Consider the following 25382-nt stretch of genomic DNA (forward strand, 5'->3'; position numbering starts at 1 on the left):
GCTCGGGACATGATATCATTTGGGTAATTATTGACCAGCTCACCAAGTCTTCTCACTTCTTGGCCATCAAGATGACTAACCCATTGGACAAGTTAGTAAGAATGTATATCCGGAAGATAATCAGGTTATATAGGGTGCCAATGACAATAGTATTCGATAGGGACCCTAGGTTCACTTCTTAGTTTTGGTCTAATTTTCAGCAAGTCATGAGAACGAAACTGTCTCTTAGTACCGCATTCCACCCTCAGACCGATGGACAATAAAAAAAAAACGATCTGCACACTAGAGAATATGCTCCAAGCTTGTGTTCTTAACTTTGGGAGCCATTGAAATAATCATTTACCCTTAATAGAGTTTTCCTATAATAACAGCTACCAAGTAAGTATCAGCATGGCTTCGTACGAGGCGTTATATAGCCGCCCATGCAGATCGCTGATCTATTAGAAAGAGGTGAGTGATAGAATTGTTCGGCCTAGATATTGTGGAGGAGACTACAACCAAAATACTTATGATCAAGAAGAACATCCAGATAGCTCAGAGCATGCAGAAGAGCTATACAAACACCTAGAGGAGGGATTTAGAATTTGAGAAAGGTGATCGAGTGTTCCTTAAGGTCACTCCTTTTAAGAAAATCAGTAAGTTTGGCAAAAGGGAGAAACTGAATCCCTGATTTATTGGGACATTTAAAATCTTAAACAGAATTAGTACTGCTGCCTACAGATTGACACTACCTCCACAACTATTTAAAGTCCATAATGTGTTTTATGTGTCCATGCTACGCAAGTACAACTCGAATCCCTCTCATATCTTGGCCCACGAGTCCCTTTCACTTCAGGAGGATCTGTCATATAAGGGGGTACTGGTGGGCATTGTGGACCGAAAGAACAAAGTACTCCGCAACTAAGAAATTCTATTCGTTAAGGTTTAATGGCAGAATCACATACAGAGAGATACCACATGGAAGTTAGAATCAGACTTCAGAGCCCAGTATCCCCAACTGTTTAATTGAGGGAGAGTGAGACAAATTAGAGGGACCAAATGTCTTTTAAGGAGGGGAGAGTCGTAATACTTGGGCCAGGGATTAATTTTAAAATTAAAAAATATATAAAAATCTAATTTTAAAATTAATAAAATTTAATTTAATGTGAAATTATGGAAAAAATAGGTTGATGATGAAATTAAAAATAATTTTGGAAAAAAGGGGTGAAAATTTGGGCTCGGATGGTGTTTTCGAAAGAAAAATTAAAAACTGGGGGTTAAAATGTAATTTAAAAAAATTACACCACGTAGGATCACTCAGTCAGCAGTCTCGGCGAACCGGAGTGCGCCGCGTGGCAATGCACACTGACTCAGTGCCACGTGAGAGGCCACGCTGGCGATCTACGTGCCACGCGATTGGACGGCCCGGAGGCGTTCCCACGCGCGTGGATGGTTCGGATCTATTTCCTCCTCAAGTGTGATCGGACGGTCACGATTAAATGCAATGAATGATACAAATTTATTCATTCTTTAAACGCGATTAGATGATTGAGATCAAATCGCGATGAATGATTTAGATTTATTTTTTTCTTTAAACACGATCAGACGGTCGAGATCAAATGCAATGAACAATCTAGGTTAATGCGAGATATGTATAAATATTTCACATCACACCGAATCCAAACTCTAGCCGCCAGTCTCCTGCCGGAGAAGAAGAATCAATCGCATGGAAAGGGAGCCGACCGTCGCTTGCCGCCGCACCGGAGCCACCTCCGACCGCAAAAAAAATGTAAAAATTCTCCTATCCACTCGAAATTTGATTCCGAGCAACCCCATGGCCAAATCAGAGCAAAAGGAATGGTGGATGAGCCGAAAATTACGGACAAAGCTCAGTGTTGCCGCTGCAGGTAAAACTTAAAACCTCCTCCGATGAGCCCCTTCCCATTTTTCATTTCGTGTAATTTTTTTACTATTGTGTTCATCGTTCTGTTCTCTATAGTTTGATCGAAAAAAAATCTCAGCCGCGAAAATGAACCGGTGGAGTCACTGTATCGAAAAATTCTGCCATCGATAGGTTTATGTTTTTTGATTTTTTTTTTGCCGATTGAGGCCCCATAACGTGTTTCTTACAAGAATTAGTATAAAATTGGCCGAAACTGGCCATAATTATCCAAAAATGGTCAGGCTGAGGTAAATTACCACCGCGGGCGGCAGTACCGTCACTGGAGCACGGCGGTGCCGATGTGCCGAAATTCTAAAATTGGTCAAAAAAAGGTTTTTAACATCGATTTTGGATTTTTTGGGGTATTTTTAGGTACGTGAAGCATGTTTTAATCTTCGCAAAAAAATTTAAGAAATCCGGAGACCGCCAGTAGACGCAGTAAAAAGTTCAGTGTTTCGGACATCGATTCAGATAAGAATCTCTCACCTTATTATCTGTTATAGAATTGAAACTTAATAATCAGTATTATGGTATTTTATGTAATTTAGAAAGTTTTGAGAATAATTATAGGTTATCAATGGAGTCGGGAACTAGCTAGTCATTTATTTATTATCATATTTAACTGATTATTTAATTTACAACTTTAAATACATGATGATATACTGGAATGGTTAAATAATTCAATTGTGTTTTCTTGATATATATATTGCTTGTCTTGCGTGATTTACGGTTGATTGTAAAATTAAAAATTAATATCCAAATAAAAAATTATTTGGTCATGTGAATTAATGAATGGTAGCCTTACTGAATATCTTGGGAGATGGTAGACGGATCAAGTACATAAGGAACCCTACCGTGAACGTTACCTCATACCGGACGGGGTATCGAGAAATTGTATTTTTTGCGCTCATATCGAACGGGGCATGGGGACAACCCAATTCATCCTCATACCGGACGGGGTATTGAGGGATAATATTTTTTATGCTCATATCGAACGAAGTATAGGAGCGGCCGATTAGTTAACAATGTTAGATATTGGTTCACGTGTAGTGGGACATCCTTATGGGCCCCCAAGGATACTAGTAAACAAATAAAAAGGAAAAATTGTTGTTATTGCTCACTTGAAAATGAGATTAGAATGTTATTTGAGTTATTGTCTCTATAGGTCGATTTTGAAAATCTCGCAACGGTAAATTTATGTAATAAATAGTTTTTTTCATGATAAATAAATTTACTTAAATCAATAGTTTCATTAGTTATTTTTACAATTTTTACTAACCTTCAGTTTTTGTATCGATGATTAGTGTGATATTCTTACTGAGGTAGTGTAGCTCACCCTTTTATTAACTATTTTAGATCAAGAGGACCAAGACCCAAATTCCAATTAATAAGAGGGTTATAAATAGTTCACTACCCGAACTCCCTTTAAAAGTTAGTGAAGGTCATCCTAAAATGCTCAATATATTGCCTTTTATTTATTTCTTTAATTTTTGTTTGTTCTTTTAGAATGATCATTCTCGTATCTTTATTGGGCATTCTAAATTATTGTGTGAGGAATGTAAATCCTAAACTCTATCATTTCACTTCCGCATTTAATTTATAACCTTATTACCTTTTAAGTTCTGGGCCTTTATAGTTTTTTTTTTCAGATTTTTCTTTTTGCTCTCTTCTTTCCCAAAGGCTTATAATTTTCTTTTATTTTTTTTTACAAAGATTGTTAATCTATAAACTTTTCCTTTGAGTATCATTTCAATTTGTGCAATAATTTAATATGATATTAGAGCACCACTAATTTGATTTTGTTGCTTTGTTAATCGCTCAATTTTTTCATAGAAACCCTTAGTCTTCTTTCTGATCAAAATCTTGATGATTTCATCAGTAAATCTATTATGGAGACTTAAATGATTTAGGATTCTTCAAAAAATGAGGAAGTCACAATAAATCCTTTCTAACTTCACCCGAATGCGAGTCCGTCGCTCATGCTTACCTCCTCGATTTTGACATGTAATAATTTTAACTCTTGGTCCTGTTCCATGAGATTGGCCTTAATATCCAAAAATAAATTGAAGTTCGTGGATGGTTCTATCTCGATCCTGAACAAAAATGATCCTATGTATGATTCATAGAAAAGGTGCAACACTATAGTTGTCTCATCGATTATGTGATCGCTATCACTGTCCACTGCTTAGAGTGTAATCTGGATTGATTTCGTGAAGGATCTCTGGAAGGATCTCCATGATAGGTTTGCACAGTGTGATTTGGTTAAGAGTTTCAGACTTATATGATGAGATTTCTTCATTGAAGCAAGGAACTTTTTAGTTACAAAGTATTTCACTCAAATAAAGATCTTATGGGATGAATTAGCAAACCTAAAACTAGCACCTAGTTGCCAATGTCCAATTAAGTGCACGTGTCATGTTGGTATTATACATTGAAAATATCAGGAAGAGGACCGTATTATCAAATTTTTGAAAGGACTAAATTAGTCTTTTAGTGTTGTGAAATCTCATATTCTTATATTAGATCCTCTGTCTCCTTTAAACAAGATGTTTACATTGGTTTTGCAACATGAAAGGAGCATTACTGTTGGAGCTTCAGGAACACAATATGAAATCAATATCTTATATGCAAAATAAGACTACTGGTCAACAGCAGAAAACTATAAATGTGTATACTCCTGGACATAATAAAAGGAATTTTGGAGGAAATAATAAAAGGTCAACCTATACACATTGTGGATTTGTTGGTCATACTGTTGACAAATGCTATAAAAAATATGGTTATCCTCCAGGTTATACGCTTAGGCAAAGGAATGTCTCCAGTAATAATCAAACATGTATTCAAACTACAGAGGTAGATTCAGATATAACAGAAACTCAAGTGAGGCTTAATTCTCAGTGCAATATTTCAGAAGAATTGCCTCTTTCACTCACAAGAGATCAATATCATAGACTCTTAGTCATACTACAACCTTTAGGTCTTGTAGCCCATACAAACACCATGCCTCATATTAATACATTGTCTGGTAACCCTGATAACCTTCAATCTGCATCCTTGCTAGGTACTACTTCAACTCTACTATTTCATACTATTAAAAATAAGTGGATCATAGATTCTGGAGCTACATACCATAGTTAGTTCCATTGAAATGTTTACTATGTCTAGACCTGTAGATAATTTATTCATACGATTGTCAAACTCTCAAACTATACCAGGTACTCATATAAGACTTGTACATGTGACACCTTCACTTGTTTTATATAATGTTTTATATGCATCTAGCTTTTCACTCAATTTGATATCTATTACTTATTTATTAAAACAATCTTGTTAGTCCCTAACATTTCACAATGATTGTTGTATCATCTAGAAAACTAGAATAAGATTGGTTTAGCTAGAGAGTGACAAGGATTGTATTATCTTGAAGAAGTAGATTTGAAGAACACAAGTGCTGGAAATTCTATTGTTAAATCAGATTATGTTAATTGTTCTTTTATAAACAAAAATTACTTTGATTGTACTCATACTCATACTATTACTAATAAAATTTTTTGGCATTTTTGTCTTGGTCATACTTCATCCCCGAGACTTCAAACTCTTTATCAAATAAATAAATCTATTATTCCTAGTTCTTATTCTTCTTGTGACATATGTCATCTTGCTAAACAAAAAAGGTCTACCTTTCTTGTCAGTCATTTAATTAGCAGTAAATGTTTTAATCTTATTTATATTGATATTTTGGGTCCTATAAATGTTGTTTCTCTTTATGGTCATCATTATTTTCTTACTATTGTTGATGACAAAAGTAGATACACTTGGTTGTACCCCATGAAAACCAAAGCAAAGGCAAGAGGAATTGTAGTCACTTTCTTTGCCTTTGTAGATACTTAGTTTAAAGCAAAAATTAAATGTGTTCGATCTTATAGTGGACAAGAGTTCAAAATGTCAGAATTTTATGTAAATAAAGGGGCAATTCATCAATGTACTTGCCCATACACACCACAACAAAATGGTGTGGTTGAAATGAAACATCAACACATAATGAATGTGGCAAGATCATTGAAATTCCAGGCCAATCTCCCAATAAAATTCTGGGTTGATGTGTGCTGCATGCAACCTATTTGATAAATATTTTACCTTATCCAATCATCAACAATAATACTTCTTTTGAATTGTTATTCAATAAAAATTCCTCAATATCAACATTTAAAAGTCTTTGGCTGCTTATATTATGCCTCTAATCTTATTTCTGGTCAATCTAAGTTTGATTCTATAGCTATTAAATATCTTTTCTTTGGATTTTCCTCTCATGTTAAGGGGTATAGATTGTACAACATCCAATCTCACAAAGTTTTTGTCTCTCGGGATGTTCAATTTGTTGAACATATTTTTTCTTTTTCTGTTATTCCTTCTTTATTCCATACAACATTAGATAAATTTGTTCTTCATTACATTGATGATTTAATAACATATTACAGCATTGTGCAACAATCTCTACAGCATCAAGGTAATGCAGATTCTCTCATCTCTAATGATTCAAATTATTCTAGTGGTACATCCATTTCTTTATTACCATATAATTCTTCTCATTCTCTACCTAGAAGTGATACTGAAAATAATTATAATAATTCTAATATAGAACTTGATTATTCATTTATTCCACTTCCCTTTAGAAAATCTACTAGATCCACAAAGTTTCCATCTCATTTACAGGATTACTACTTATATGATTTGAAGCCTCATGTTAATTATGTATCCACTTCGCACTACATATCTAATGTTCTTTCTTATGATAATATTAACAATACACATAAACCTTTTGTTCTTGCTCTTTCATAAGATATTGAACCATACGCCTATAGCTAGGCTATTAAAATTTCATGTTGGAAAGAGGCAATGGACATTGAAATTAAGGCACTAGAAGCAAACCAAACCTGAGATCTTGTTACTCTCGCCTCTAGTAAGCATCCCATTGGCAGTAAATGGGTATATATAAGATTAAGAGATGAACATATGCCTCTATTGAAAGATACAAAGCCAGGTTGGTTGCTAACGGATATACCCAATAATCAAGAATTGATTTCTTAGATACATTCTCCCCGGTTGCTAAGCTCACTACTATTGGAACTCTTTTAGCCGTAGTTATTGCCAAATATTGGTATCTTCATCAACTAGATATCAATAATGCCTTTTTACATGGCGATTTAAATAAGAAGGTGTATATGAGTCTTCTACCAGGAATTCAAAGCACACAGTCTAATCAAGTTTACAAATTGAAAAAAAGCTTATATGGTCTTAAATAAGCTAACCGGCAATGGAATTTCAAGCTGACTGAAGCCTTGAAAAATCATGGGTTTGTGTAGGCTCATTCGGATTCTTCACTTTTCTTCAAGCATTCTGATTCTTATTGTTAGCAATGACTTGAATCAAAGTCAGACTGTTAAGAATTTTCTTCATGATGTTTTCAAGATTAAAGACCTTGGTGAGGCTAAATATTTTTTAGGGTTGGACATATTAAGGTCCCCTGCTGGTATTAATATCTGTCAACATAAATATACTCTGAATTTACTTCGAGACACTAGTTTTCTGGGCTGTAAACCAAGTTCTACACCTATGGTTCCTTCTACAAAGTTAATAAAACATACTAGTGTTTCTCTTACAGATCCTACTAAGTATAGACAGCTTATTGATAGATTGCTTTACTTGACAAACACACGACTGGATATTTCTTATTCTATTCAGCAATTGTCTCAATTTTTGGATACTCCTACTCAAGCACACTTACAAGCTGCACATTGTGTTTTACAGTATCTAAAAGGAACACCAAGGCAAGGTTTTTTTAACCTAGTTCATAATACTCTTCATTTCAAAGCTTTTAGTGACTCAGATTGGACAACTTATAGTGAATCCCGTAAATCTCTTACTGGATTTTGCATTTTTCTTAAAGATGTTTTAATATATTGGAAGACTAAAAAGCAACAAACGGTTTCTTGGTCCTCCTCTGAAGATGAATACAGGGCTCTTACTATGAAAACTTGTGAATTGCAGTGATTTTCTTATTTGCTTCATGATTTGCAAGTTTCGTCACCACCAGCTATGTTGTACTGTGATAATCTTTCATCTATAAAGATTACTGAAAATTCAGTATTTCACGAGCGCACGAAGCATATTGAAATAGACTGTCATGTAATACGCTAACAGATTTTTAAAGGATTAATTTGGTTGATGTCAATTTCTTCTTCCCATCAGCTTGCCGACTACTTTACATAACCCCTAGCTGCAACCCAGTTTCAAAATGTGATTATCAAGTTGGGTATTCAAAATTTATATATTCCAGTTTGGGGGGGGTTGTTAGAATAGTTGTTATATTTGCTTTGTGTAATTTTAGAGTTATATTTGTAATTGAGCATAAGTTAATCTTTATATATAAATACCCACACATATACTGTTTATCTTAACTGAAGCAGTTTTTTTTTTTTTCAGATTTCTCTTCGTACTCTCTTCTTTCCCAAAGGTTTATGATTTTTCTTTATCTTTCTTACAAAGATTGTTAATCTACAAACTTTTCCTTTGAGTATCAATTCAATTTGTGCAGTAAGTTTAATAAGTAGGATGAATAACAAGTAGACTAACCAAAGCCTCATCACTGACGCGAGGGCGCAGGGAGAGGAAGGAGAGGCACCGCATTGAATCATCGTTACACATATATGAGAGGTAAGTCCAATTTGAATTTCACATCTCGATATATAATTTACATACTGAATTCTTTTATGTTAAACTTATTGAAGAGATATTGAGAACATTGAGGAAAATTTTGGGTGAGGGGATCAATGAATCTAAAGGGATAATCAAAAGAGACAAAAAAGGGGAATAAAGAAATTTAGAGGGATTTGGTATGGGATTACCTGGTAAAATATGTGAAATTCTGAGTGATAGGGAGTGGGAACCTGAAATAAACGAAAGACTGGGTGAATGGAGGACCGATTAGTTTAGTTGGTCAAATGAGAGACTGATAACATAGAAAATGAATGGGCAGGAAATAAACTGGAAAAAAAAGAGTTAAGAAATATGAGGGAAATTAGAACATGCATATGCTGTTGGAGGGGGTACCGATACCTGGTGATTCCTGTAATACATTTATTTATGTATTTAAATACATTTATTTTTGGGTGCTTCTTATGCTCCAATGAATGGCTGAATTGCATATTAATTAGCTCAGTGCCTGGGTCAAGGGGTTGATGCCCTGAGTATGTGTATGGCATTTAATATGTCGATGGAAAAGTTATATATATGTGTATCTATTACTTGGCCCAGTTGTTAGGTCGAGGGGTTAATGCCTCGAGTATGTGTATGACATTTAATATGTCGATGAAAAATTTATATATATATGTATCTATTACTTGGTCCTGTTGTTGGGTCGAGGGGTCAATGCTCTAAGTATGTGTAGGGCATTGAATATGTCGATGGAAATTTACATAGATATATGCATCTGTAGTGGTCTAATTGCTGGGCCAAGGGGTTGATGCCCCGAGAAATTTAATGGTATTTAAATCTTACAATTGACTGTTAAAATTATGGTGTGTGAGTGTATGGATTGAAAGATGGATGTGTTTGGAGGTTTACTCAAGAGTGGGCATCATTGACATAAGTAAAATCAAGAAATTTTTTTAGGGGGAGTTGTAGTGAGAGGATGAGGTAGGAAGGGCTGAGAGTCAGCAAGTTGAAATGGATAAAAAATGACAGTTTGGGGCTGGAGACCGGCCGCACAGAGAACAGTTACAGATAACATATTTAGGGGAGGGTTTGGTGTAAGTAAAGGGGGCATGAATAGTAGGGGAAACACTAAAAATAACTGGATCAAATAGAGTGGAATTGGGGAAAATTGAGTAGAAACATAGGGGAGTCCGGGAAGGGGACTGGGCAGAGATTCCTTGAAGAAATGGTGAAATTACTGCAACTTGGGAGTTTGTGACATAATGTAGTAAAGATAAGTGTATATAGTAGGTAGAGAGATAGGGAAAGGGAAAATGGTAGGTTGGATAATGCCCAGTACCAAAAATTTAGTTGTAAATATTTATATTCGCTTTGGTGTGAGTTTCAAATTTTAGGCATTGTAGCTCATTACGTGGTATATTACAAAACATGTAAAACAATAGTAGGATTCAGACGTATATGAAATGTGCCTCCAGACTCAGGGGCAAGTGGGAACATACCGCATTGTAATGTTGTTGTCTTAGAGCTTAGGATGATGTCGTATCGATGTTGTTATATATGTATATATTTATCAGGAATTAGAGATAATTACACTATCAATTAATTACATTCAGTGATGTAGTACAGAGTGTTTCCAAATGGTATAGATGAGACTCTGGATATATGTATACATGAGTTTTATATAGATTGGAATTTGTGGAGATGGATGTCTTAAGCTTGATGATCTATACATTAAGTAAGAGATGAATAACCTTTATAGGTTGATTGGTATGACAACTGGCTCAGAGGCTAAGATTGTTACATAAATGAATAACCTTTATAGGTTAATTGGTATGATAATTGTCTAAGAGACTTGAGTTGTTACAAAGAAAGTCAAATTCATTATGTTACAGTACAAGCAACAAAACATATAATTGTCACAAATATTATAAAGAATCTATTATTAACAATATGATAACGTCTATGATTTATATGATACTGATGATAGTATACTGGTGGTATTTTTGACTATATATATACACACATTTTTTTTTTGTTTCCTATAACTATGGTTGTATAAAAATTCGTATTATATTACGTTATGGTTGTATATTTATTCAATTTTTTTCGTATCAAATTATGTAGTTTATATATTTATGGACATTTTTATGTTAATTTTCTTTTAGAAAAATATATGAAAATTCTGGTAATTTATATGAAATACAGGTTTAAGAAGCAAAATATAATTCACCCATATATTTATTATATAAAGATTTAATTATCATTTTCAGAAGACTTTTTACTTTTATTTTTTTTTTAAAAAATGAAATTGACTAAATGTTATTAAAATCAGAAATAACTTTAAAAAATAATTTATGATCAAAGAGATGAATAATATTTTTAATTAATTTTTATTAATTTTATACTGTATTAATTAATAAAATTTTAAATTTATTTAATATTTTTTAGTACAAAATACATATACATATATATATTATAGATAATTTATAAATAAAAATATATACAAAAATATTATTACTTAAATTTATAATTTTTTGTTTAGAAAATGAGATTTAAATAATATTTATTAATAGTAGACTTATATAATATTAATTCATTAATATTAAATTTAAATTTAATGTAAATTAATTAAATAATATTTATTTGAAACAAGCACCATGGTAAATAAATATAAATCTGAGGGGTAAAATCATAAATTGGGGGAACAAATATTTTTGGCGCCATCTAAAATTGACATGTTGACGCCATCTGAAACAAAAAGGTTAAAAATCGAAAACGCTTAAAATTTCCCGCGCGAAAAACACAGATTTAAAATCGCGCGGAGATCGCTGGAAATTGTGAAAATTGGCGCTCAAAATCAACATATACAAAACCCTTCCTCCTTTACTTTCTCTCTCACATCACAGCTAATCTTCATTCTTCTTCTTACCTTCATTTCTTCGCCGTTCATCTCCTCACGACTGAGCCTGTGGAGGGAAAGGTGTAGTTTAGAGAGAGAGAATGGCCGAGACAGTGACCCCAGATGCTATATCGATCATCCTTTCAAATCCATCTCCAGATTCATCATCTGGCGTCCCTGAGCTCGTCGTTCAGGTTTTGGATCTCAAGTCTACTGGAAATCGATACACGTGAGTTCCTTTTTGCGTCTCTTAAGTATTGCTGTTTTGTAACAATGATTTCGCGTTAATCTGATTCGATGAAGAGTTGGATCTCATTTCCTTCTGAGTGTTTTTTCGCGTCTGTTAAATGCATTGAAATTGGATTTTTCAACTTTATAATGGGTTTACATAAATTTATACTGAACTTTTCTAAGTATCTCCTCTTTGACTCTTGAGTTTCGCTGGGGAGCTGTAAGAATTTTGCTGAAAGGGAAGACCATTTTGTTTTATGGTTCTGTCTTGCGTTTCTTTTTCTTTCTTTTTTTATCTCCTGAAAACACTAGGGTTTCCATGATCCTCGCCAACAGAAGAATTGAGTGCCGTCTGCTATTAGTTTTGCCGATGGATTTTCCTTAGTTCCAGTTATCTCATTTTACTTGATTTGTGTCTGTGCGTGGCCTCTGCTTATTAGTTTTACCTACTAAAACTAAATTTAGTTCTCTCTCTCTCTCTCTCTCTCTCTCTGGAAGCGCATGCTTTCGCTAAAAGGATGCTAATGCGATTTTTCCTTTCCTTGTTGGTTTGTTGCAGGTTCAACGCCAGTGATGGAAAGATGAAGCTAAAAGCAATATTCCCATCAAATTTGACATCTGAGATCATCTCTGGGAAAATACAAAACCTTGGTCTCATTCGGATTCTTGATTATACTCTAAACGATATCCCAAGTAAATCAGAGAAGTAAGAACCAAGTTTACCTTTAATCTTATCTCATAATGTGTTCCTTCGAGGTGGTACAAGATTTTTTTGGATTAACTCGGATTTTAATTGAAACGGGTGTAAATGGTTCCAGGTATTTAATCGTGACAAAGTGCGAGGTGGTTTCCCCCGCACTTGAGATGGAACTGAAAACTGAGGTCAAAACTGAAGAAGCTGGGATTTTATTGAAGCCAAAGCAGGAAACTGATGTCAATAATGAAATCACAAGAGAAACCACTGGGTTCAACCTAAAGCCAAAGCAAGAGATGGTTTCTAGGTCTGTGGCTCAAATAGTCCATGAACAGCGTGGAAAGTGAGTTTCTTGTTCAATTCAATCCACTCTATTCATTTTGATCGTTTGTTGAGTTGTTTGTGTGTGAATTGGTGGGATATCTTTATTTACTTCCATTTATTTGATGACATTTAGTGTGGCTCCTGCTGCTCGAATGGCCATCACCAGAAGAGTTCATCCTCTTGTTTCCTTGAACCCTTACCAAGGGAATTGGACCATAAAAGTTCGGGTGACAAGCAAAGGAAACATGCGTACTTATAGGAATGCTAGAGGAGAAGGGTGTGTCTTCAATGTCGAGCTGACAGATGAAGATGTAAGCTGAATAATTTTGTTATAATTCTGCTAAAATTTCTTACTATCTTTGAATTCCTTGACGTTTTTAATGGATGTTGTGAGCAATATATAATTTCATTTTCTTGATACAGGGCACTCAAATTCAGGCCACAATGTTCAATGAGGCTGCAAAGAAATTCTTTGAGAAGTTCCAGCTAGGGAAGGTCTATTTCATATCAAGGGGAACTCTTAAAGTTGCCAACAAGCAGTTCAAGACCGTACAGAATGATTATGAAATGACCTTGAATGAGAATTCCGAGGTAGAAGAAGCAAGTAATGAAGAGACTTTTATTCCAGAAACAAAATTCAATTTTGTGCCCATTGATGAGTTGGGCCCCTATGTCAATCAGAAGGAACTTGTTGGTGAGATGCTTCCTCAAGATTGTACTGACTTGTCTTCTCTGTTTCTTTTTCCTTTAATAATGCTATTATTTTTGCCTTGGACATTAGATATTATTGGGGTTGTTCAAAGTGTTTCTCCTACAATGAGCATCAGAAGGAAGAGTGACAATGAAATTATTCCAAAGCGTGACATAACTGTTGCAGATGAGACGTATGTACATTATATATTACTTGTCTATACATATATTCCATATCACTCATCTTCACATGGTTTCCTTTTAAACATCATAACATGTTCAATTTATGATGCAGGAAGAAGACTGTTGTTGTTTCACTATGGAATCAGCTTGCAAGTGGTGTTGGTCAGGAATTGCTTGACTTGGCTGATAAATCTCCTGTAGTGGCCATCAAGGCTCTTAAAGTTGGAGATTTTCAAGGTTAGTTGGAGCTGGATCATAAACTGGTTTGTCATGGAATGTGGATTTCTTTAAGAGAAATAAATTATTATGAGTTCCTGATGTTGCCGTTGCAGGTGTATCTTTGTCTACAATAGGCAAAAGCACAGTGCTGATCAATCCAGATACACCTGACGCTAACAAGTTGAGATATTGGTATGATTTTGTAATCAGAATCGTAAAAATTCCTTCTCTCTTAGTCTCCCTGTGTTCACAACCTATATTCTCAATTGTTTGTAGGTACGAGTCTGAAGGTAAAGGGACCTCAATGGCCTCTGTTGGCACTGGCATGAGTCCTTCATCCAATAGTGCCACGAGGTCTGTGTACTCTGATCGAGTTACTCTTTCTCATTTGACCAGCAATCCAGCCTTGGGCGACGGCAAGGTATCTGATTATTGACTTTCCAGGACATGATAAATTATTTTCAGTTCATTTCTTGATATCTATTTTGTGCTAAACTACCACCAGTTGGTTCTTGTAATGGGTTATAAATCTGTTAATTGTTGATAAAATGAGTTTTTTGGGTGTTTTTGCAGCCTGCATTTTTTAGCACCAGAGCATTCGTAAGTTTCATTAAGGCTGACCAGGCAATGTGGTACCGTGCTTGTAAAACTTGCAACAAGAAAGTGATTGAGGCTATTGATTCTGGGTATTGGTGTGAAGGGTGCCAGAAAAGTGATAAAGAATGCAATTTGAGGTGAGATAAGAAATTGCACTTTAATTTGAATTTAGTAAATTTTTCTTCCAGTGGATTTCTTCAATTATATTTTCTATTTACTGTCAGGTATATAACGGTGTTGAAAGTATCTGATTCAAGTGGTGAAGCATGGGTTTCTGCCTTCAACGAAGAAGCTGAAAAGATCATCGGATGCCCTGCCGAGGAGCTTGATAAACTGAGATATGTGAGTAGATTACCAATATAACTTCAAGCATTGAAAAGAACAACTAGCCTGCAATTTTCTTAACATTGCTTTTGTCATTTTCAACAGGGAGAAGATGGTGAATACGAGTTGAAACTGAAACAAGCTACATGGAAACACCATCTCTTCCGGGTCAGCATTGCGCAGAACGAGTACAATGGTGAGAAACGGCAAAGGATAACTCTTAGGACAGTTGCACCTGTTGATTTTGCTACTGAATCTAGACTTTTGCTTGAAGAGATATCTAAAATGAAGTAATTCTTTGATTAGGATGTACCTGATTAACATTATTAGTTTTGGATTCTTACTGATTTTCTCACAGCTTGTAACATATATATTCCTCAGGAAATCAATTCAATGCAAATAGTTTTGTTGCACATGCTATGTTCTGAGATGATACTGTTGCATATGCTTGGTGTGCTTATTGCAGTCACGGTAACAATATGGCAGTTGGACAAATACATTTAAAACATTCAAATTGAATAAGAACTTTTGTAAAGAAAAGTGAACATATTAATTGTTTAGTGAATTAGTAGTTAGTTTACTCTGGTTATTTTTTTAAAGTGTGCATGTACTTTATTTAGTATTACTTGCAATTTAGTAGATGCCACTTTACATGAGAAAAAGATTATTGTTATTATAATTTTTTAGTGCTCAAGTAACAAAGCTATAACTATGTAAGCAACTTACACACATTTTTTACAGTGCTAAACCAAGAATCTCTTCTTTTGTATGTTAAAAAGATAATTGAACTAATATTATTATTATTTCTTTTGGTATCTGTTGAAATGACCGTCGACCCTTTTTGGAAATTATAATAAACATAATTGTCAAACAAAAAATTCAGATAATAATATATAACAAGACTTTAAAATAATGATCCCAATAGAAAAATATATATCACATATATTATGCATACTGCAAACACAAACTTCCTGAAACTATCTTCTCTATCAATGCAATGTCAACAAATATTTTTGACCAAAGATATTCTCTGTAACATATGAACAAACAATTACTTCAATTCACACTCGTGACTTGGAAAAGGGGGAGACTAACAATGCAATTTTGTGCAATAAGCCAGATGACTTTTTATCATCCCTATCATCTTCGTGAAGAGGAGACACCAGTTCCTGATAATTATGGAGGCTGCCTGTAAAATCTGTGAACAGTCCGTCGACTCCTATCTTGTTAATCCAGTAATCATATTCCATAAACGGGTCTTGATGAAAGTCATAGTGTAAGAAACTGTTTTCGGACCGGAAAGTGTAGGGATGGACCTGAATTTCCAAGTCACCACAAAAATCTGTAGTTTAGCTACTGGAGACAGCGGGTGAATTGTAAACAATTAAAAACTGAAGGAAGCTAAAATACATATTATAAAAGGCGAAAACTCACACCATAGGTTAAAATTTTACAAATATAAAATTAAAATAAGGTAAGCTCAAAAATCAAACACATTCAAGTACATGAATTGTTTTTAAGAAAAAAAAAAGAAAAAAAAAGTACATCAATGATGTTTCTGTAATCTGCTACTATGTTTTTTCTTACAAAGCCACTATGGCTAGAAAAGAAAACGAGTTATATAAAAATGTAACCAAACATGTAAAAGTGGAAGTAATTGGACAAAGAATTTATTTAAACGAATATCTTGTAATCGTAGAGTTAGAGCTAATCAGACTGACAATAATTCAATAGAATGTCCTGAAGGGGATTTTAGTAAGATAATGATTAGTCAGAAAAGAAAGATACCTGTAGGTTACGAGCATGTGTTCTTGCGACAAGATCTGTAGGTGTCTGCAAATAATTATTGACTACAGGAACTATGGTATCTTTCCAAGGTCCGATGCCGACGACGTAGTCCTTAATGAAGTCCAGATAAGCATCGGACGTTATCTCCCAGTATGACTGCACACCATCATTTGCATTTTCTTGCATTAGAGTTATTACGAACAGAATTATGTAGCACAAAACAGACAATAGAGACAGCGGTTAGTTTGCTACATAGCTCTATTTAAATGTACGTACTGATTCAGCATACAGATCAAGATAAAATACTCGTTCAAGGGGGAAAAAAGAAGTTCAAATTGGTTGATGAAAAGGATTGGTTACTAGAGATATTGTATCACTAATATACTCATCCTGACCCTGTATTTGACTTGAATATTTCATTTGGTGAAAAGTGAAAAGACATGCAGAGAAGTCCCAAATAAACTGAGCATGCAGTGGTAGGAAGAATCTCCTGAGAATAAACCTGATTAGTGTCTTGAGTTGGGATGGTAACATCATCTATTAAGAAGATTTTAGGTGAGTCTGTCATATTTGATATATACACAAGTGAAGTTGGAGCAAAGGACTGGATGAAAACTGGTTGTTTCGACCAATTTTTCGACATATATGAACCTCCATATCCATACTTCTTAAGTGTCTGCACAAACTCGTCCTCAAATTTCTTGCTGCCTGGCCATTTCACCTGTCAATGTTAACAGTTCAAGAATTAACAGAAGCAAGTGTTGCATGCAGAATTTTTCCACAGAGGTGCCTCAGAAATTTTAAAAATCAAGATATGAATCACACCCCCCATTTTCATAGCCTGATACATCTTATCTAACAAATTCTGGAAACATCACTAAGTTTAATTAAGGGTACTGAACTGCTCCACTTCCTCCCAAGTCAGTTCAGTCTATTTACAAAATCTCATTTATTACCAGACAGAAAAAGTGACACCGCAGTATTCCCAAGGGAGTCAATTTTACCAGATAGGGACAAGTGGTTTCAGCCTTTTTGTTTATGGCAGTCCAACAAGGAAACTACTCACATGCTGGTTTACAAAAACTGGACTTTTAATCTCTGGATATATTCCAACGACTCGCGGGGCATCTAGTGCAATTGCAATGAACTCCTCGAAAGTAATAATCTGGAATTTTCCTGACAAATGTACCAGTAGAGATATATTTTAGTTCTCTTTCATCTGCATTAGAAGGTAATAGGTTTCTTTCGCAAATATAAAAATGACAAAGTATAATATGGTACTTTTTCTATATCTGCATGGACTGTGTGCATTAAATAAAGAATATAGCAAAGGGGACAACACAGTATAAGTAGAATTTGTAAACAATCTTGGAATAGTCTGAGGCAAAACCATGAAATACTGCAGAATGAGATAATTTGCAACAAATAATGCAATGACAAAGATAAGTCTTTGCATGGAAAACTATCGCATGAATAATATAACAATCTAAATATTCTTGTAAAGAATATAAAATGTTAATCCATATTTTTATGGTCCTAATTTACTGATCTTGTTACGGGATTTTTGTTAATAATATGGGCTCGCTAAGAGAGAATTCAGTGATCTCCTGTTAAAGCACTCAAGAAATTTTTTTGACAAGTTTTTCTGTACATCCATTTCAGAGACAGCAAGCAGTTTTCACACCAGAGGGATGAGACGCAGTTGTTCTGGTTCTCATTTACTTAATTACATAAAATCCAGCAAATGAGGAGCAGTTAGTCTCTGGAATTATTCAGGAATTTTATCCTAATTTCCAGACTTAAGTAACTAACAACTCCTCCTTATTCTCCTCTATCTTATCCTTCAACTAAAGCACGCACATATTTAAATACATAAAATGCAGAATTATTACACATAACATGTACCTTAAGATATGTTATTAGATGCAATATAACATCTAAATATATGATTAAATTTCTCTTCATCTTTTGAGCATCTTCTTGCTGTATAGAACTTAACAATAATATTTTCCTAGCATCCTAGTTAATTCTCAGTTATAATTTTCAATTAGTCTAACGCATAGTTTTTTTCTTTTGAAATAATATTAGTCCTATGCATAATTAGAACATAATCTGTTTAGCATTATCCCAGTTTAATTCCTTGATGGTTGGAAGTCAATCCCTAGGTGTGGGTTGGAATCCTATCATTAAGAAATTCATGGTAAGTGTGGTGGTAACTCAAACACTAAATATTCTAATTATGTATATTGAGATTAAGGCTAAATTTGAAATAAATTTAGAAAATTTGTATAATTCTTTGCAAGTATACACTTTTCGGACAAGCAGAGTTTAAATTAAAAAAAAAAATAACCTTGTAGAATTGGAAGAATACATTTCAAATTCGATCAGCTAATGTGTTCTCCAAATTCCACTTGGAATTTCATATAGAGGTCAATTTTTATGATTTAATGTGAAGTTTACCATCTTATATTAAATTATGTATGAATTTGCAAAGAATTTCGTAAAAATTCTAGAGGTGTACGAAACATAACCTAATATAAGAATTAAAATAAAAAATTGACTAAGAATTAAATGAGAATTAACCAAATAGAATTTTATAGGCAAGTTGAAAGCCTACATGACCAAGGAGAATTCAGAATTATTTTTAAGTTCCTTGTGATAAATATCATTCTCCAAAACTATATGGTTGGAAACAGAAGAAATAGCTTGAACTTTAAAATTTAGATAGCAGATCATTGACCGAATTTCAAATACATGTAATATAGTTGGGAGAAACTCACCATTGTATTGTTGATCACGGAAGCTATATCTCTGCTTCACTCGTAATGTCTTTAGCTCTTCCAATGTGAAGTCAACTGTGCACGAATTAAGAAGCAAAAGTTCAAAATACAGGTATAAACACACCTGGAATGAAACGACGGCAAATTTAAAAATCCTGCTGAGTGTGTTTAGGCTAATAACAGGTCGTAGAAGCATCGGATACACATTAAGTAAACATAAAAAAATATGATAAGGTTTCAGAGGAACTGGAAGCAAAATAGCTACTATACCAGTGAAAAAACCAGTAATATTGAAACCCTGGACCTCATACGTCCTTTTACGATTCCTGAATTCCTTGTGTTCTGCGATATCAGTTGTCTCATCAAGGGTAACATCATGGAAGCATATGAGAACACCATCTTTGGTGGATGAGATATCTGTTTCTATGAAGTCTGCACCTTCATCAATGGCTCTCTGCAAGAAGCATTCATATTTTCAGGTGGGTAATTCACATAGGGAGTGAAACAAATGTCAGGAAACAAGCAAAAGATTTCAAACACAAAAATCACTGATCAAATAGGAGCCTGACCATTAAAAATTGACACATTAGAAGAGAAGAACAAAGTAATAGAAATTTACATAAAATTTTTGCTCAAAAGGTAGATGCTTTGGAATCAAAAGAAGCAAAAGAACCAACATATTAACACTCGATTCTCATGCATACCATATATGCTGCTGCAGTTTCTTCCGGGATCTCGCCATTTGAACCCCTATGAGCAATGTTATATGCACGAGAAGTTTGCAGTGGCTGTCTATTATCATTTCCTGCTTTACTAGGGAGTGGATATAAAGGTCTTGCTACACTGCCAGCTATGAGTGACAGAAATATCAATGGTGCAAAGTCTGTCAAATGTTAGGATGATGAATCAGACCCATTACATATCATGAACACAGTAAAGGAATTGTAAATAAGTAAAAGAAATTGCTGTATCTATTTGAATAAAATAGAATTGATTTCTTTTCTTTTAATATCTCCACCGAATGCAATTGCTAAAACTCAGGAAACATACAGCAACTTTGGCAATATTCCATATCACAGAGTAAGCAGAAAAGAAAAAAATAAACATAAACTTCTCTCTTAAATTCAACCATCAACATAAAGCTATATATAATACCCAATTATTACAGCGGTTAAAAAGAATGGTATAAGCAACATATTAATGGCAAGCTTCATAGACCCATAAAACCCAGAAATTCTCACATGCGAATTAACTGACGGCTTCAAAGATTGATATATGTTATATATACGCTTTATATCTATACACACGGGAAGACGTAAAAACCCCGAAATTACATATGCTAAAGAAACAATGAGCTAATAACAGAACTAGAACCAGAATTCGAAGCAATAAATTCCCCATTTATATAAAACAAACTGCAGAACAGCATAACCCAGATATCTTATCAACTAAGGGGAAATGGATTACAAAATGAGCCTGAAACAATAAAATTTGAATGTGAAAAAACATGTCACAATAAAAAACATGCTAAAAGACTCAAACAACAGAAAATCAAAAGCCAAAATAAAAAACTATTTATTAAAATTAAAGCTTAGAGCTTACCTGGCAAACCCATGGCGATGGATTTGCCTTATCTCCCTTTCTCCTTCAATGAGTCTGTTTCTCCTCTTCCAAAGTTACAAGTCCTCCCCTCTCTTCATGATATTCAAAATGTGATTATAATATGTATCTTTATGTACCATAATACGCTAGCACTGGAACCAAATGCCGTGGATCTACCTGTAATCTTAGAGGATATGCCTCGTAGATTCGCCGCCTTCTCTTCCTCTTTTTTGGTTAATGATGCGATTTTTAATTTTGGATTCTGTGTTATTAGGATAAATAGTTTTCCTGGCAGTCCAATGGTTTTTGGTCAACGCAATGACGTGGAAGGTGATCATTGGACTGTCGTTTATGATTGAATGCTATGTGATAGATTCCCTTTTTTGTAGGACTCGGTTAAATTTGACGTTTTGGTAAAATTGTCAAATTGTTCTTTTCAGTTTTTGCTTTGTTCTTATTGTGAACTGGGCAAATCTTTTAGGTAATATTTTCAGAAGGGTCAAACTTTTTTTCATTTATCCATTTGCTAATATTGTCAAATTGATAAATTTATTTAGATAAAGTATTGACAAATGGGCCAATTCAAATCCAGATTCTTACTTGGGTACTCATAATAAAATGCTAATAAATCGAATATATACATATATATCAGCTGATATAGTATTCTTTATAAGAATGTGATAATTCCAATATGATAATTAGAATTTAAATCCTATTTTAACCTATTATTTTAAGGAAATAAACAGAAGCCAAAAGAATAAAATTGAGAATGAAAAGTACCTTTCTTACCACCTATAGAGAGACTACCTTCAGCATCAACAAAACTTAAACAAAGAGAAAAAAAAAAAAAGCCCATCATCTTACTGGGAAATTGCCTTGTACAGAGAAGAAGAACAAAGAAGAAACCAACCAGGAGCTTCATGGGGATGACAATGGCAGCCACAACTCTCATATAATCTAATAAGAAAAAGATGTTGGAAAAACACTGATGTGTTTCATCGGATTCGAAACATCTTTACCGCCAGCATGCTTTACAAATTCTGCTGGAGACAAGAAGCTGCCATGGCAAACACACACTATACTCACTTGACCTTTCATGTACTTGTACAAAAACCCTTCTACTCTCCTCCCGTTCGGTCCATCTCCGATGGTTGTCACACTCGGCATCTGTTTCATCACGTCCATATCGTTGGCAATTTTCGCCTTCTTGGATCGAGTAATGTTTGGAGTATTTTCTGCTGCAGGCCAGGTTGATTTCCTGGTTGTCCCAATGGTAAGTGCAGTTTGTGCATTTCTTGGTTCGGATGGTGAAATAGAATCACCAGAACCCTCTGCTGCTCCGTTTCTGAGCATCCCAGAAGTGATTTGAAGTTCTGCATCTTTTGGTCCAGGCAATAGCAGAGAGCTGCTAGGGCCCTTAGCAGTAGAGGTACTTTCTAGCCCTGCAGGATATTAATGTAGGTTAGAAACTTTTAGATATGCAAACTAACTCTGCATATATCAGTATAAGAAGATTGATTTTTTGTTTCATCCACCTCGAACAATATTCCTTCTTGATAATTTAGAAATGTGCTCGCACTAAAGGATGTCTTGCATAGCATATGCATACACACAATTTTTGGAAAATATTTTGCGTCGATTCAGGATAACCTATTTTCGTATATAAGAAAATTTTCTCAATTCTAACAAGCATAGAATGGAGAATCTTTTTTTTCTTAATGTCAATAGACAGAATTACAGGTTCAAGACATCTGCAGCGTTAAGACAGAAAACGAGCTAGTAGTAAGAAACCTTCAAAAACATGGTATTGTACTAAAACAATAATCCGAGGAAGAACAAGGGATCTTGGAGTTTTAAAAAAAAATCTCTGCGTTAGCCTAAACCCATCATAAATGGTAAAAACTATCAGAATAATGTTGAAACCATCAATTATGCTCTCAAAATTGAAGGATTCTTACATCTTCCAATTCATTAGTTCAATCAAATGTTCTAGGAGATCAAATCAAATTGTATAAAATTGGAGGAACATTCTCATAATTATTTGAAGATAAAGCTACATTATGGAATAATACTATGTATTATCAGGCATTTCCATTGATATGTGGGCAGGGTTTACCTTCTTCGTTGTCTCTTATTGGCTTGTTTGTGCACAATTCCAAAGGTATGATTTTGTCATCTACAACTTTCATACCAACAAAAAGATTTCTTCCGAACAAATTCAAAACTAAGTTCCACAATTTTGTAATCTTCTTCCTTGATTAACTAAAGTTTATTCTAAGGTCAAATCTGCACCCAAATGCTACTTAACTTTCCTAGATGAGCATGCATTAGAAGGAGAGTAGTTTATGTAATCAAATTCAATTAAACATCATTCACACAGTTCAATGCTCGACAGATAATTTGACAAAGCCAATTGTCTCTAAACGTGTTTCGGAACATATTACTTATCGATATAACTTAGTTATTTAACACAAATTATCTTTTTTTTTTTCAAAAAGCAAACTGATATGAACTATCATATTTTAACCATTTTTGCAGCAAATTATCTGGTTGTCTATAAAATTATTTAGTGAAATAAACAATTCTTGAATTTCACCCATTTTCAGCTGATTCAAAGACAATCATCTAAATTCCAAAGCCTAGGAGATCAATTTTGAATAGAACATTGAGAATATTTTCTACCAAATATGATTACATACTATCTTCTATACAGGGGAAGCATATATATGCAAGCGTGTATATGTGTGTGTACTCATAAAATTTAAGTAAAAAAGAAAGGAAAATAAGAGAAAATTACCTATAAGTTTTCTGTTTGCAGAAGAACGTTCTTGTGAGTTAATTTGAAGAAGGGAAGGATGGAGGAGAGAGCTTTTAGAAATCCAATTCTTCTTCTTCTGCTCCTCCGTCTTCTTCCCAGCCTGCTTCATCGCCAGCAATTTCCTCAGGTCCACCTGTCTATGTTCCTGCTCTACCCCTGTTGGCAGCGAGCAAGATCTTGAGAGCGAAAGAAAGCTGTTTACCTGCACGTCGACCTCACCGGAGTCTTTTCCGAGCGACATAACTCCGGCTATCGACGATGATCTAGCTAGAAAAAGCTTCTCTCCGGTGTTTTTTTGGGTGTAGATTCCGCCCAAAGAGAGACCTAGATTGAGGTCTGTTTCTTGTTCGAGGTTGGTGATTTGGGTTTTCTCTGGTGAACATTTGTGTAGAAGATCAGTAGGGCTCTCCTTATCTGGACCGAAGCTATGCAGTTGGTGAAGCTTCTTCTTGTTTGCTTCCGCCATTAGAGTGATTAAAACTGAACTTGAAGGAAAAAAAAAAAACAGAGTTAATCTTTCTTTTTCCAAAACAGAGGCATTTAACGTGAAAATGAGCTTATAACCAAGTAAGAATTTGAAGAAATGAAGAGAGAAATAGATGACATACAGACCAAGGCAGGCTCGGAATCAGTATAAAATGAACAAAAGAGTGAACCACAAGATTAATTTAGCAGAAAACAGAGTGTAAACAAAATGTCATATTCTCTTCCTTTGACAAAGAAGAAGCAGCTGAAAGAAAATACCAAGAGAGTAAGAACTTACGAAAACTTTGTTCACCGTCACTGGAAGAAAGAACTCCGACGAGAACCGGCCGGAGATGAGAAAATAAAGAAGATGAAAAGGCAGAAAGGGTGACAGACAGTGAGCTGGTTTGGGTATATAAAGAAAACAAGGACAAAGCTCAAAACGGCGACGTGGCGACCTTTGGAGAAACGGAAAGAGTCGTATCAACTTACGGTTAGAACTCTGGTTGTGTTCTCTCTCTTTTTTCCTGCAAGTTGCTGGCCTCAATGACTTCACCTGCAACACCTGTAACGCTCCTTGTAAATATTCGAAAAAGGAAGGGGCAATTTGGTAAAATTAAGGAAAATAGAAATACGTTTCGGGGCAAGTTTCCAACGTGGGACGAAACAAAAGGAAAACAGTGGATGGGGAGTGCGGAGATGATGACACGTGTCAATCGATGGAGAATCTGTAACGTCAAACTGCAGAGACAGCAGAGCAGATGTGCTTTAGAAATTGAGCTAGGATACTTCCCTAAATGTCTCTAAGTTCCCGTATCCCAAAGCTTTTTGCAACACTATGATCTTGCCACGTAATCACTAATGTACATATATATATTGATGTATATATATGCCTATTTCATCAATCGTGTTTGATAATCATTAGTTAAAAAATAAAAGAAAATAAAATATTTGAAAGAAAATTATTAAAAACAGTAGAGTACAGAAATTATTAAAAAAATAGAAATTTTATTAAAAAATTAAAAAAAATTACATAAAATTTGAAAAGCGCGGCTTAAAAAACAAAAAAACGCGGCGAGGAATTGGTGAAATATCGGGATGGGACCCACCGGGTGACTCTTCTCCAAATTGTA

General features: G+C 34.5%; 3 protein-coding genes across 4 annotated transcripts; 1 reads left to right on the forward strand and 2 right to left on the reverse strand.

The window, feature by feature from the left end:
* The first annotated feature begins 11466 nt into the window (after positions 1–11466).
* Positions 11467–15209, forward strand: RPA70B (RPA70-kDa subunit B). Its single transcript, XM_022040613.2, has 12 exons — positions 11467–11763; positions 12325–12471; positions 12584–12802; positions 12917–13094; positions 13207–13477; positions 13565–13667; positions 13769–13893; positions 13989–14067; positions 14152–14296; positions 14449–14609; positions 14697–14814; positions 14902–15209. Exons 1-12 carry the CDS (start codon positions 11636–11638, stop codon positions 15088–15090), a joined length of 1863 nt encoding a protein of 620 aa, XP_021896305.1. The 5' UTR covers positions 11467–11635; the 3' UTR covers positions 15091–15209.
* Positions 15210–15718: 509 nt separating this feature from the next.
* Positions 15719–21205, reverse strand: GDPD6 (PLC-like phosphodiesterases superfamily protein). The gene is made up of 9 exons (XM_022040655.2): positions 21144–21205; positions 20967–21058; positions 20069–20247; positions 19635–19818; positions 19365–19439; positions 17651–17760; positions 17087–17305; positions 16585–16740; positions 15719–16112 (listed from the first exon to the last, which is right to left on the reverse strand). Exons 2-9 carry the CDS (start codon positions 20977–20979, stop codon positions 15858–15860), a joined length of 1191 nt encoding a protein of 396 aa, XP_021896347.2. The 5' UTR covers positions 20980–21058; positions 21144–21205; the 3' UTR covers positions 15719–15857.
* A 500-nt stretch (positions 21206–21705) lies between these two features.
* LOC110813468 (ninja-family protein AFP3-like) lies at positions 21706–24812 on the reverse strand. 2 transcript variants are annotated; one of them, XM_022040634.2, is made up of 3 exons: positions 24548–24812; positions 23764–24269; positions 21706–22408 (listed from the first exon to the last, which is right to left on the reverse strand). In XM_022040634.2, exons 2-3 carry the CDS (start codon positions 24248–24250, stop codon positions 21924–21926), a joined length of 972 nt encoding a protein of 323 aa, XP_021896326.1. In that variant the 5' UTR covers positions 24251–24269; positions 24548–24812; the 3' UTR covers positions 21706–21923. The 2 variants fall into 2 exon arrangements, with proteins under 2 accessions (XP_021896326.1, XP_021896316.1); XM_022040624.2 differs by having other exon boundaries at positions 23764–24264; positions 24548–24811.
* Positions 24813–25382: the final 570 nt, after the last annotated feature.

Source organism: Carica papaya, chromosome 9 (assembly GCF_054855325.1).
Source record: "Carica papaya isolate Zhongbai chromosome 9, ASM5485532v1, whole genome shotgun sequence".
Taxonomy (NCBI): Eukaryota; Viridiplantae; Streptophyta; class Magnoliopsida; order Brassicales; family Caricaceae; genus Carica; species Carica papaya.

Coding starts and splice junctions, on each gene's coding strand:
- RPA70B (XM_022040613.2), top strand. CDS start 11,636: ATGGCCGAGACAGTGACCCCAGATGCTATATCGATCATCCTTTCAAAT. Junction 14,610..14,696: donor GATAAAGAATGCAATTTGAG/GTGAGATAAGAA, acceptor ATTTACTGTCAG/GTATATAACGGTGTTGAAAG. Junction 14,815..14,901: donor AGCTTGATAAACTGAGATAT/GTGAGTAGATTA, acceptor CATTTTCAACAG/GGAGAAGATGGTGAATACGA.
- GDPD6 (XM_022040655.2), bottom strand. Junction 19,440..19,634: donor TATTACTGGTTTTTTCACTG/GTATAGTAGCTA, acceptor ATTCGTGCACAG/TTGACTTCACATTGGAAGAG. Junction 17,306..17,650: donor CAGTTTTTGTAAACCAGCAT/GTGAGTAGTTTC, acceptor TAACATTGACAG/GTGAAATGGCCAGGCAGCAA.
- LOC110813468 (XM_022040634.2), bottom strand. CDS start 24,250: ATGGCGGAAGCAAACAAGAAGAAGCTTCACCAACTGCATAGCTTCGGT. Junction 22,409..23,763: donor TGCAAACAGAAAACTTATAG/GTAATTTTCTCT, acceptor AATATCCTGCAG/GGCTAGAAAGTACCTCTACT.